Raw genomic sequence first — 13622 nt, 5'->3', positions numbered from 1 at the left:
AATTGAATAAAACAGCTTTTTGCTTAAATTTTCTTACAAAATAACACTTATGAAGATTAAACAACACCCCCCCCCCCCTGAACTGAAAAGAAAATTTTGAATATCAGTTCAAGTTTAAGGCGCCATCCATTTACGGCGTCGGGTAAAAAAGGACATTTTTTGACCCCCACCCCCCTATAATCAAGTATATCCCCTCCTTCTTTAAAAAAAATTGATTAAACATTAGCTCAAGTTTAAATAGAAATTTGTGAAAAATTTTACAAAAGTTTTAACTTACTTAATTTGAAGCTCTTGAATATTTCTGACAAATTGAAACAAAAAATCTTAATTATAGTGAATTTATACCATGTCGTATTTTCCTGTCAATTCACTCATCGACGAAAACTCGAGAAAAAAGCACTTTTGTGACCCAACACGAAAAAACTTGATCTTTTTATAAATACATGTAAGAAAAAGACGTATTCTGCATGCGCTCAATATTATAATGGAAGAAATTACTTCCGGAGCTAATCCCTGCCTTGATCCCCAATTTTAGTGTACGATGACTTGTTTCATCAAGAATGCGAAATTGGAACGTGTCTCCGAGTGAGAGAGATAGAGAGAATATCGTCAACTACGGCAAATATTAAACAACCTCTCTTAATTGAATTGTAAACCTTATTTGAAAATTCAGTTTGTCTTTGACTCTCGTGCGTTGATTAAATTGGGTCAAACAGGAATTCCAATCATCCGCGTTGATTTGTACTTTCCTTTAATTTCGCATACAGAATGAGCATCGTGAATACCTGATGGCTATACTCGGCAAATATTTGAACTCTTTCTTCTTTCCCTGGGCTATTGTTACATGACAAAACAGTGAAATTACACTGCAAATACCGAGTGGCACACAGGCATTTTAAATTTTGAGCAAATAATCTCTTCTGGTGCGGCAGCGGCAACATCACGAGTGGCAAAAAAAAATTTCTTTGTAACACAAAAAAGTCTTTTGACAGTGGTTTAAATTGCGTTTTCCCATCATCTTCGTGTTTTTTATTCGCAAACTTTAGAGAAATGTAATTTATGCGCGAAGAATATGAGCACGTGCCTTTCGACGACCATCGTTTTTGACGTGGATTAAATACGGTAAAGCGGTTTTAAATTCAATTTAACCCTTTTTTGCACCAAATTCTCTAAACTTTAAAGGACAAAAACGATTTTTTTAAAATTATTTGTTGCTTAATTAAATACATGTCAGAAGATAAAGTTGAGTGATTCAGGTATTTTATGCGAATTTTCACCCATAAAGTAACGAAATTGAGAGCAAAAGACTTGTTATCTAAGTTTACCAAATTAATATTCCATTACAAGGATCAGCTGAAAAGTTTTTCAGAAACACAGTTTACCAAACGGAGTTTTGAAACTTTTAATAAATAAACATTTTGGAAAACTTTTCATGTTCTCTCATCCAATGCGATGCAATTTAAAAACGAAGCATTTGACAAGATTTACCATTTAACCAAAGCCAAAGTGTGTCCTTGCAGTGCGGAGCGATGCCACGCGCACATGGTGTCTGCCAGGAAACGAGAGAAGCAGGGCGAACAAACAGAAAGTGCCAGAGCAAAATTTAATTAAGGCAATTACATTCGTGTTTTCAATTTTGAAAAACGACACACAGAGAGAAACAAAGGAGCGAGCATGTCGTGCCGTCTGATTGTGCGGTTTTAAAAGCCACTGTAACAGATTATCCTGCCCAATGTTGAAATAAGCTGTGAACCCGTCATCTATCTGGTGCACGTACTTGTAACACATTCTCCCGTTGCTAGCCCGACGAATTGTAATGGAAGAATGATAAATTACTGTCCATAACTTTTCAATTTTGTACATTCAGTGTTTTGATATGTTCCCATCTATTTCCTGTCTACGCCAAACTTTTTGACATTTTACATGGGATTGTTTTAGATGTTGTAGTTGTTTTTCAATGACAATCTCGAAATTGTTGGTATATTAAATTTTTCAGCAAGAAACATTTGGGCGCACAACGATCGTCATCGATTGGAAACTTAACAAAACGGAATTGAAAAGTGTTCGATAAAACGTGAAACTTGAACGCGTTTTAAATTTCAAGCTGCAAAGGACACTTTTCTCGGAAAAATTTTCAATTTCAAGAGACAAAACATTTCCACGAAGTTTTCATGGATTACATTGATCATTTAAAGATATTTACAATTTTTTTTTTTATTTTTTTTCACACGTTCTACGAAACTTTCATCGGTTTACACAATTGAGACATTTCATCAGTTTTTTCCACGAACTTTCAATATTTTCCTAAAGATATGAAAAATTATAGAGAAAAATTAAGAGAACCTTAGTTTTTAGACTCTGAAAGTCTCAAAAAGGTCAAAAATTTCACTGGGAAAATTTTTTACTTTTCACGCTTTTTAAGATTTTGACTTCAATTTTCCAGATTTTCCCGAAGGTTTCCACGAATTTTCATCGTCTACGTGTTCATGATTAATTTTTACTTCGACTCTTCTCTAAAACTACTTAAAGCGAAAAATATTGAATTTGCCCTTTGCTTATTAAGTCATTTATGAAAAAGTTTGAATTAGCAAAAGGCAAAAAGGCACATCGTTACGGATAGACGGACAACACATTTTTTTCAAAATGAATTTTGAAATGCTGCAAAAATAGAATCGGACGATAGACGTTCGAAATAAATACATTTCACCTTTATTTCAAGCAATCAGTCTAAAAATCTAACGCTAATCAAGTTATATTGCTTCTCATGGTACAATACCTTTATTTACAACGAAACCCCTGAAATAAACACAACAAACTGTTTCATCGATCTGTTTTTTGTTGTTGTTGTTGTTGTGCCGTTGTTCTTCAGCAAAGACTGAATTGAGCACGTACTAGTGCTGCTGCGGGAAAAAAAGGGGGACAAGTAACGATGTGATCAATTGTGTAAAAAAACGACGTAGATTAAAGTCGTTTATTATACAATTTTATTCAAATTTTTGCCTGACACAGCAACGCGACGTCGTCGTCATCGCATCGTCGCTCTGCGGTCTGTTATCGACAATTTCGCATGGAAATCGTGTAATTCATGTAACGCTAATACTTTCGTAATACAGATAAATCGCATAGGAAATCTCGATATATATATGAGGATTTGAACTAGTGCGTTTTTTCACGTTACACATTGGGATGCGGAATATTATAAGGGAGAAAAAATTGTGTGCCCTGGATTTATATTTTATTAGAACAACATGCAACATTTTTTTTGTGCGAAGCGGACGTAATATCCTTGACATTGATTGAATTGTTTGGATTTTTTATTGCTCGAAACAAAAATGGTGCAATGGGCGAGCATTTTCAAGGTCTATAAAGGATATTTTGGATGAAGTGGGTTTTCTTTTGGATTTGACAAGATTTCCATGGATATGCTGAGAGCATTTAATCTAATTAAAACCCTTAGGTAAAAACAAAATAGATTATTTTTTACATATTTTGAACAAGAAAAAAATCAAGGACAGCCAAATTATATTTTGAATATTAATATTGAGGCTATTTCTGGAATCGTGAATTTCTCATTCCACAAATAAACATCTCAAAAAATAACAATTCTTGGAAAAATAAGATGAATGGACCTAACAAACATGTTTTTGATTTTCTTTTGCCAGTTTTTGAGAAGTTATTTATTTTTATCGACAAGGAAATCTGTTCATTTTTTATGATCTGTTGAAACAGGCAAATTTCGCAAACTAATTAAATTAACTAAAAATAAGAAATATATCTAAGAAAAAAAATTTTAATTGTTATTGACACTAATAAAAAAAAAAGATAATAAAATATTATTTAAAAATAGTCATTAAAACACTGCGTTAAATAAAAAAAAGTTAATTGAAACTTTTTTCGTGCTTCATTATAACGAATTTTCAATCAATTTTCTTTTTCAGAAGAATAACTTTTTACAAAATAAACGGAAATTGCTTGTGAATGAAACCAATCGTAAAGGTTATATTGTTCAATGGCACGACTTCCGGTTCTTGTTCAAATCACGCCGACTCTTCTTCTCTCAAACAAATATATTCTTTTCAATCTCAGAGACACATCAATAACTCACCAATTTAACACTGGCAATAAATTGCGCTCCCAAAAAAAAACACAACACAACAAGAGAATGGGCAAAAGAGAGCAGAAAAAAAGCAATTTTCTTACCTTTTCAATGATGCAAACTAAATTGATTGTTGATCCCATATCAACGTGTAATTCGCCTGAGCCCAAGATAAATGCCTCAGGAACGACAACTTGTAAATTTACAAAGTGCGAGATTGCACCAGTGGATGTAGCCACCTGAAAGTAAAGAAAAAGAGAGAAATATGTAGTAAAGTGATATAATTTAATAAACAGGAACAAAATTGGCCAAATATTTCTTGAATTCCACAACAATTGTTGAATATATCGATTGTATCTCTCTGTGTTCAAAAAACAATTGAAATCCATTATTCACACTTCACACGGGAATGCAAAAGGAATTCTTACAATTACAATTCTCCAAATGATTTGAATTGGGATTCTTTGAAGTTTGAGACGAAACTTGCTAAAATCAAATCAATTTAAAATGATTGAAATCACATTTCTCATAAAAATAAAATAATCAATTCCCAATCAATCCTTACTTTTTTTTTTAAGAAAAACATTTTGTTCGGCGTTTATGTTTGTGTTGGCTTTTGCAAACTGTTTCGCAACCTAAAATATATGAGAGACACGAAAATTATAGATACCAACTAACAAAAAAGTTTAAAGCAACATTTCGTAATTTGCTTTGGGATAAAATCTTAGAATGTATATTGGGGTTACATTATAGAATGTGCAGTGGGGTGATTTTACATGCCCCTCTGCAACTTCTTTAATTTTACTTTAATTCACATTTTAAAAATTTTGGACCATTGTACATTTTATAATTTCACCCCGATGCATATTCTATAAAAACCCCCTAACCCTAAAAGCCCCATGTACAAATCACATTTTACAATATTGCCCCAATGCAAAATTTTATTTTTACTTGGTACCCAATCTACTAAATTTTCATGTTTTGTATCTCATGCACAAATGTCTCGCAGAAATTTTGGCTTGCGAAACATGAAATTTTTGCAGTGAACGAAAGTTCTGCAGTCAAGAAGACTTTTTGCTCTCATCATCGTTTTCGTCTCTTACATGCCGCACACTTGAAAAAGAATAACCATAAAAAATTTTACGTCCTCGTTGTCTCTCATGACATGACGGTTGTGACGACAAGGACGATGACAAAAAAAATCTAATATCATCGTGTTCTTCGATATTTTTTCTTTACAGAACAATTTCTTCCCACCATCACATCACATCACACACGATACATTATTATTGGATGTGTCTCATCCATCCTTTTTTTGTTCGAGACAAAGTCGCTCGTGCCGTGTTTACCGAAAGAAGTTACAGCACGATGCGGGAAAGACAAAAGACAAGCCGCCGCATGGTAAATTTATGTAACGAGTAAAAAAAACGTTCTGGGAGGGTGATAGCACACGGTATAGCGCCAGAAGCCACAACTGTAACAATATTGTCTTTATACACATTTCCTCCTTCTTTTTTTCCGTAGTGTGTGTGTGTGTGTGTCAGCACTTGCCACTCAATATACACTAACTTATGTAAATCTAATATTTCCAAGTGTGTGCCGTAACATTGCGGGAAATTTGTCAGCTTTTTCCTGATGTGTATTTTTAGAACACAATGCGGAGACGAATCGGAAATTGATTTGCTTTTCCGTGAGATGCCTTTTGAATTGATTCGGTGATTCGCTTTGAAGTAACAGTTGATATTTAAATTTGAGCAGAAAAATTGAGAGAGGAACAAAGGAGGAGCAGGTAAGTAATAAAAATTTAAATTTCACTCATGTCAATCACACTTGAAGGTTAGAGTGTCCTTATTTTTGCGACTCAAAATTTGTCATGTTGCAAAAAAGTTTAAATAGTTTGAGAGTTTGCTTTGTCATCCACTTGGTCACAAATTTACTTCAATGTAAAAAATTATTGTTTCTCCATCTGAAAAGCTCGCGAGATATCGCTTAAATTTTTAAAATTCAGAAAAATTAATGATTTTTTGTTGTTTTTAAGTTTTTTTTCCAGACAAATAGCTTGAAAAAAAAACTTTTAAAATCTGTACATTTTAAATAAAAAAAAAATAAATTAAAAAATATAAATTTTAAAAATTGTTAACTTTTATGTACGTTTTTAAACAATTTCGGTCAGAATATTAAAAAAAAACTTAATTTATCATTTTTTTTCTCGAAGAAAAATCTTTAGACATAAAAATATTTATTAAAAAAATGAGTTTTTTTTAAAGGACTGGTCATTTTGAATTTTAATTTCTTCAATAAAAATATTTCAAAAACTCAAAAAATGAGAAACATCAAAATTTTAGGTTGCAAACATTAAATCTTTATAAAGTGTGGCGTAAAAAATGTGCGATGATGCTCAAAATTTCTTGTCTGAAAAAAAAACAAAAAAAAAAGCGTCAGGCCATAGTAATAAATTAGAAACTGCGTGTCACGCCGATGAAATTAATGTTCCACTATCTTCTAATCAATTATTTATTTTCTCGAACAACTTTAAGTGCTTTTTTATCTTTAATAAATTCGCTCATATTTCCATGATGAATGAATGCCGACGATATTAATAATATATTTTCTTTCCGAATTCCTTTTTTTATCGTTTTTCCTTCTATTTCTAGCTCCTCATAAGACGACAAAAAGGAAAAAAAAACTCGAACAACATCCTTGATTACACATCCTTATAACGAAGAGGCAAAAAAAATTATCTATACCTTGACGTGTGCGTAGTGTATTAATATGACGTGCGTGTGCACACAGCAAAGTATAATGACAAAGCAAAGCAAACGCATCTAAGCTCTTCTCCATCTCCATCTAATGGCATGACATGGCAAGGCAAGGCATACGCGAGACAGAAAAAAATGATTGATTGCTTTTTATTTAACAGAACGCTGTCGTCTCTCGCTTGTAATTTTATCATCGTCGTCAATTAAGAGATAATTTTGGGGTGAGAGATTCTATCTTTATTTTCTTTATCGATCCTTCGGATCGGATGCGTGACAATGAAGTGTTATTGAAGCATAGGAGAAAAAAAATTCGAACGTGAGGCACCGAGAATAGTTGTCTGGGAAGGAAAACATGTAATAAAAGTAATTGAGACGGAAATTGCCAGACAAGCAACGTCTCTAAAGTATAAATTTTCTACGAACAATAAAATGAAAAGCTCAAAACACTAGAAGTTGAATGTTTGTTTTTCCATTGAAATTAATTATCTCGTAAAAGTTAATAAATACACACATTCAATTTTGTTTTATTTTACTTTATTCACTTAACTCGCTACCACCAGCAAGCGCCGTCGTCGTGGCAGTGCATGCATAAGCAAGACACGTGTAAGTGCCTCCTATCTCTGCAAGCATGCAACACGAACGTTCATTTAATTATATTAAAAAAATACATTTTGGTATGAGAAAAAAAGTGTATAATTCTCATGAAAGGAGTTCTTGTTTTTGTTCGAGAAAATGGAAAATTAAATGGAAAAGTATTCAATTTTATTATTTCACATTTTTTCTCTCTGGTTCGGTGTTTCTCTGCTCATGAAACAATAATAACGGGAATACACAAAACATAATGAATTTTTAATTGAAGCTTTTAGCACTTTTGATTTTTTATTCATTTACTTTTTTATGAGTGTAACTCTCATCCTTCACTTTTTTTAAATTTAAAATTTTATTTGTAATAAATTTCTAGAAATGTATCATTTTTTTAAATTATTAATTGTTACACTTTTTGCCCATTACCAAAATTTAAATAAGCCACAATTTACAGGCCAAATCCATTTAATGCATTGATGCTGATAACGAAGAGATTTGTAATTAATTAAAAATATTTGAAAGGAAAAAGTTTTAAAAATTCGAGTGAAATTTTAGTTATCTAGTTAAATTTGAACATTCGCTCTTCATATAAAAGTTTTTTTTTTCAATTTTTTTTCTAGATAATAAATTAAAGTTTATCCAAGCATCTCAATTTGCGGTCGACCAACGGTTATCACATTAATTTTTTTCTGGAAAAAATTATGTTGCAAAAAAGTTTGACGTTCAAATCACAAAAATCACTTAAAAAAGTTTACGAGTTATAATTTTAAATTAAATAATTCAGTTCGGTAGTTTCTTTCATTCATTATACGCGTCGGTCTTCGAGTGTTTTTTTTTTATTATTATTTCATAATAATTTGATTTGGTTTGTTGAATCTTCGGTTAGAATCACAGACTGGCACAACTTTTCTTACGATTATTCACCCAGAGTTTACTTTCAAGTACTTTTTGGTAAATAGATTTAATTAACTTTGTTGTAACATTTTAATTTGATGCTCTTTAGGCAGTTTTTGCTTTCAAGAGTTGAAGAGTTGCTTTCGTTCGGCATCGCATCAGGTCAAGATCGGGAAAACGAGAAGTGAATTTGTTTTCATTCTGTAGGCAAATAAAGTTTTCAAACTTAATAAAATCATCGTGTTTCAACTTTGCGTGCAAAATTTTCCCTCATTCCATCGTTGAAAATCGTCCCACTCGTTTTTGCTCCTCTCGCTATGAATATTTTCACTCGCGTTGTCAATGACATGAAATCTGAATTAATCTGCCTTATTAAAAGTTCAAATCAATAAAGTGTAAGATGATGATGATGATGCTTTGTTCATGCGGCAATGAAGCAATGACACGTACAGCACAATACCTTCCTTTGTCTTGTTCGATGTAATAAATGACGAAGGTGACATTGACATAACATTTTCATTGTAATAGCGATAATAATAATCGCAAACAATGATGTTTTGTCAGTCGTTTTTTGCCAACTGAAGAAATGTACAATGTGACGAATAATAATGTCTACGTAACTATTTCCTCTAGTAATTTTTTTCTCTTCTTCGTGCAAAAATTTCCATCATCTTTTCAAAAGTGAAGAACACAAACAATGAGTTAATAATAAGATGATGATGATGATGACGACGAGCGAACGGAAGGTAGAGGAACGGAATATTAAAACTAATGACTATTACAACAATGATGCGAGGACAACGATAATGTGAATACTTGTAGGATAATGATTATTATTTATTTTATCTATTGACCTCCCACAACTTTTTCTTTTAAAATTATGTTGAAGTTTTTTTACTTTCTTATTTTTTATTAACTTTTGTAAAGTGGATTTTTGAATGAATGTTTGAATTGGTTTTTGCTACATTTCGAATAAAAATGCTACATTATGCTGGAGATGGTAGAGCTTGCACCGAGTCTTATTAAAGGACCTTCTGAAAGAACGAATCGCAAAAAATTGTGAGAAAATCTTAAGATATCGCAGTAAACGTCTTAGCTTTTAACCTGGCATCCAAAGTAAGCGTTCGGAATCAGGGGCGTAGCGTGGTAGGGTTCTGGGAGGCCGTGCCTCCTTCCAAATTTTGGGTCTCAAAAAAAAATTCAGAATTTGGTGCTTTAAACTTTTATTTTTTCTGTATGACCTTAACCTCCTCCCCCACAAATTTTTTAGCTAGTTACGCCCCTGCCTCAAGGGCGGATCCAGGGAGCTCTGAAGAGTAGGAGGGCAAAAAAATAAAAAATCGTCTTTTTTATCAATTTTCAGGTCTTTTTTGTCAATTTTCAGGTCTTTTTTGTCAATTTTCAGGTCTTTTTTTGTCAATTTTTTGGTATTTTTGTTATTTTTAGTATATTTTAAGCTGTTCTCGTTTTCAAGTTTCGCACCAAATATGGAGAGGAAAATTTTTCTCTCGAAGACCTGCAGCAGTTTCTAGTCAGGCTTTGTAATCGACCATGATTCGCTCACGTATATGAGAACAGGTCAGATGAAGGTCTTGTATATGGTGAGTTTTGTGACTTTGGTTAGATATTGTGACCTCAGTTGTTGTTTTAAACCATAGAATTATATGTTTGCCAATGTGGTACGGCTTTTGATATCTGGAGTGGTTTTTTCATCAACATGTATCAACGCTACTACACTTAGGTGTATTCAAATTCTTCAGCAGCCTCATATTCTTGGTCATCTGTTTGCCAGTTTTGACGACATTCTGGATTGTTTGTCATCATGAACTTGGTTTTCGTCTCGTTGATTTGTAGCTCAATCTTTGTGGCTTCTTTTCAACTTAGAAAATATTTTTTAGAATTTTTATTTAGTGATTGAAGCTTTAAAAAGTTATCTGGTGAACGAAATAATATTTTCTTAAAAATTCTAGGAATCATTAAATATAAGCTCCCATTGCAAAATATCTCATCTTGAATACATAATAGACGAAGGAAGTTCCTTTAATGTACAGTACACCCTTTTTTACTTGTTGTTGCGAAAATTCTGTTTGAATGAATATTTTTTTTCTTTTTTATTAACGAGATAATAAGTTTTTCCTCTTGTTGGTGTTTGAAAAGAATAAAATTGAAAAGAAAAAAATATATAACAAGAATCTTGCCCTCAGCAAATATGAGTAGGTAATAGAAGTAGCTTGTTGCAACTACTTCCGTTTAAGCTTTTCTTGTAGAAAGATGGAGGCTTGTCAGAATATGACAAGTTTTTTTTTTGTATTGGAACAATAATAACAAGCCTTAATTTCAAACAATAGGGAGAAGAACTAGTAAAAGCCCATGCTTGTAATAATACTTTAACTTTTGTACTTATATACCTAACAATTTTTTTGTGAGTCATATCTTTTATCAGTTTATTACGAAAATGGAAAAGCAATAGTACGGCAACGATGAAAAAAATAGATAACATAAAAAAAAAAATAAAAAAAAGAAAATGATCCAATTTTCATCCGTTGTTAAATTAAATAAAATTATAATAATATTTTCCTAATAATAATAACAAGACGCCAAAGAAGAAGAAGCAGAAGAAAAAATCAAACATGAAGCTTTTGTGCAACTTTTTTATAAAACGCACAAACACACATTATCTTGAGGATATAGACACAATGGAAAAGAGATTAAATTATTATGTAAAGCGTTTTTTTCTCTCCTTTGTGTTTCTTTTTCTCTTCCATTCCATTTTTTTTTCAAATCTCATTCAATCAAATTCTCTAGACTGCAAAAGTAAAACCGGGCGGCGACACAATTCGGAATCATCCAATCGAACAGTCATTCTGCCTGACGTGGTAAATTTGAATTTGAATATAGACGAAAATTGCGAAAAAAATGATGATGATGAATAAATAATCGAAAAATGGGTTTGCTTAAGAGAAATTCGTGTAAATCGATTAATTTTAACACGTGTCGTTTGTGAATGAAATAAAAAATCAGGAAAAAATAAAATGGAGAGTTTTTTAAAGTATCTTTAAATATTTTTGTTAAAAATTTAAAATTTAATGAGAAAATGCATTATTGACAAAAATTAAATGCCAAAAACTTAATACCATAAAATATTAATTTGTGACATTAACTTAATTCCGAATTTGGGTAAATTTGACCACAAACAACACAAAATTGTCATTTTGTAAATAACAACTTCCTGGTTTCATTGTTTTAATTTTACAGAATTTTCAAAAAAAAAAAATTACCATCATCATTTTTCCGTATGTGACGCAAATTATTTCATTTTTTATTTAATTGTCGTCTGTCCCGCTGCACAGACTTTCTATAGTTGTATACGGTTATTATTATGCGAAAAATGACACTATTTTTCCGTATGTGACGCAAATTATTTCATTTTTTATTTAATTGTCGTCTGTCCCGCTGCACAGACTTTCTATAGTTGTATACGGTTATTATTATGCGAAAAATGACACTATTCCCGCATCAGACAAAAAATGTCCTTTCACTAAATTAAATAATTTTGTCGCTGTTATGAAATGTCATAATTGTCACTTGTGTATTTTTTATTTTTTTATGTTTTTATGATTGGCTCGATGTAAAATATTTGGCGAGGGAAACGTGTTAAATGATGACGCCAGCTGGCATTATTTAACTGCAACGTTGCACCATGTCTGGATAATAAATTTAACGTTCAAAGGAAAGATGTGAAAAAAATTATGTTTTAAAAATTTGACTCATCTAGAAAATATTTGAAAATCATTTTTTAAAAATATTTTTAAGTTTTTTTTTTCATGAATTTATTTTATGTGCTGAAATCGTAAAAAAATATAAAAATTTTCAGTGTTCCACACACAATTTTTTTGTGATTGACTAAAAGTAAATATCGAAATGCAAATAGAGCCAGTTTTTTTTGCAATGAAAAATAAAAAAAAATGTTTTTACAATAATCTCTGAGTGGGCCGTCAGCAGTTACAATGAATCAAACACAAAAAGCTATTTCAAATAAATTCATTAACTTTAGTGGAAATGTCAACTTTTGATCTATTTTCTAAACGTTTTTGAATTTTCACTTCTGCCTGACATCCAAATAAAATATATATTAAAAAGACATCTCATTTTTTCATCGCATACCAAAAAAAAGTGGAAATCCATGTTATTTTTCATCGTCAACGGTTTTTACGCTATAAAAAATTGGGTAGGTATTTATTTTTATAAAATGCATCCAATATATTTTCATTTCGGCACACACACAAAAAAAAACAGCCCCAGTCAAACTTGAATTCATCAGCATATAAATAGGATGAATAAAGTAACAAATATCACGCGTCAATAATTTTTTTTGTTAATGTATTGGAATTCGAACTCGTGATGCATGGTGCACACACACACATTTGGCAAATAAATGATAAAACGACGAAAAATGTTCAAAAAAGCGGAGGAACTAATGCAAATAATTTTTTTTATCATCTGTAAATAAAATTCACTCAATTTGTCAATCATCATCATCATCTTCGTATGAGTGAAAATAAAATAAAAATTTTTGTAGAAAGTATGAAATCAATCGAAACGTAATTTGGATTGATATGCAATAGTGAAAAAACGGGGTTTGAATGCATTTGCACTGTGGCACACATAGCATTTGAGTCATCAACAAGTAAGTATTTTGTGACATTTTTTATTACAGTTTTATTGACATGGCGGATATCGTTCTACTTTTTCAGGTTTTACTCAATTTAAAATGGAAATTCGAAGGTAAGCTAGTAGAAAGTAAATAGTTTTTCTGTAGATTAACTGAACGAAAATCGGTGATGGAAAAATGTGGTTACCTCGTTCTCGAAACTTTTTATGAAAAAAATGGGAAAAATTTTATTTTTAAAAAATATATATAAAAATTTTATAAAATCGTCTCGATTTAGACATCTTGGGCACCATCCATTTACGTCTGATAAAACAGAGCCCCCATCCCTTCATCCCCCCAATTTTGAAAGGTATTTGTTTGAAAATTTTAAATGGAAATTTGTAAAAAATTGTATATGTTTAGTCAGTAAGTTAAACAAATAGGTTAAAAAGCTTAAAGCGAATTTTGCTTTTCACACCCTTCCCTTCCATCGTTAATTCACTGTCCCCCTGACCCCCTCTAAACTTCATACACCTTATATAGATGGCGCTTTACATTTAACTTTTATATTCTAATTTAACAAGACTATTTTTGATCCCGGGAAAAATTCACTTTTTCCATCTCGACTTTAAAAAAA

The 13622-nt window shown here is 31.4% G+C and overlaps 1 protein-coding gene across 1 annotated transcript in view; it reads right to left on the bottom strand.

Moving 5' to 3' along the window:
* Positions 1-13622, bottom strand: part of LOC134831274 (hemicentin-2-like) — a 117897-nt gene that overhangs the window by 26237 nt on the left and 78038 nt on the right. The window contains exon 7 of the mRNA XM_063844966.1: positions 4201-4335. Coding sequence (XP_063701036.1) covers positions 4201-4335 — 135 coding nt within the window. The remainder of the gene's footprint in view (positions 1-4200; positions 4336-13622) is intronic.

Source organism: Culicoides brevitarsis, chromosome 2 (assembly GCF_036172545.1).
Source record: "Culicoides brevitarsis isolate CSIRO-B50_1 chromosome 2, AGI_CSIRO_Cbre_v1, whole genome shotgun sequence".
In the NCBI taxonomy this organism is placed as follows: domain Eukaryota; kingdom Metazoa; phylum Arthropoda; class Insecta; order Diptera; family Ceratopogonidae; genus Culicoides; species Culicoides brevitarsis.
The sequence above is the reverse complement of the archived record's forward strand: the minus strand, read 5'-3'. Positions and strand labels throughout refer to the sequence as shown.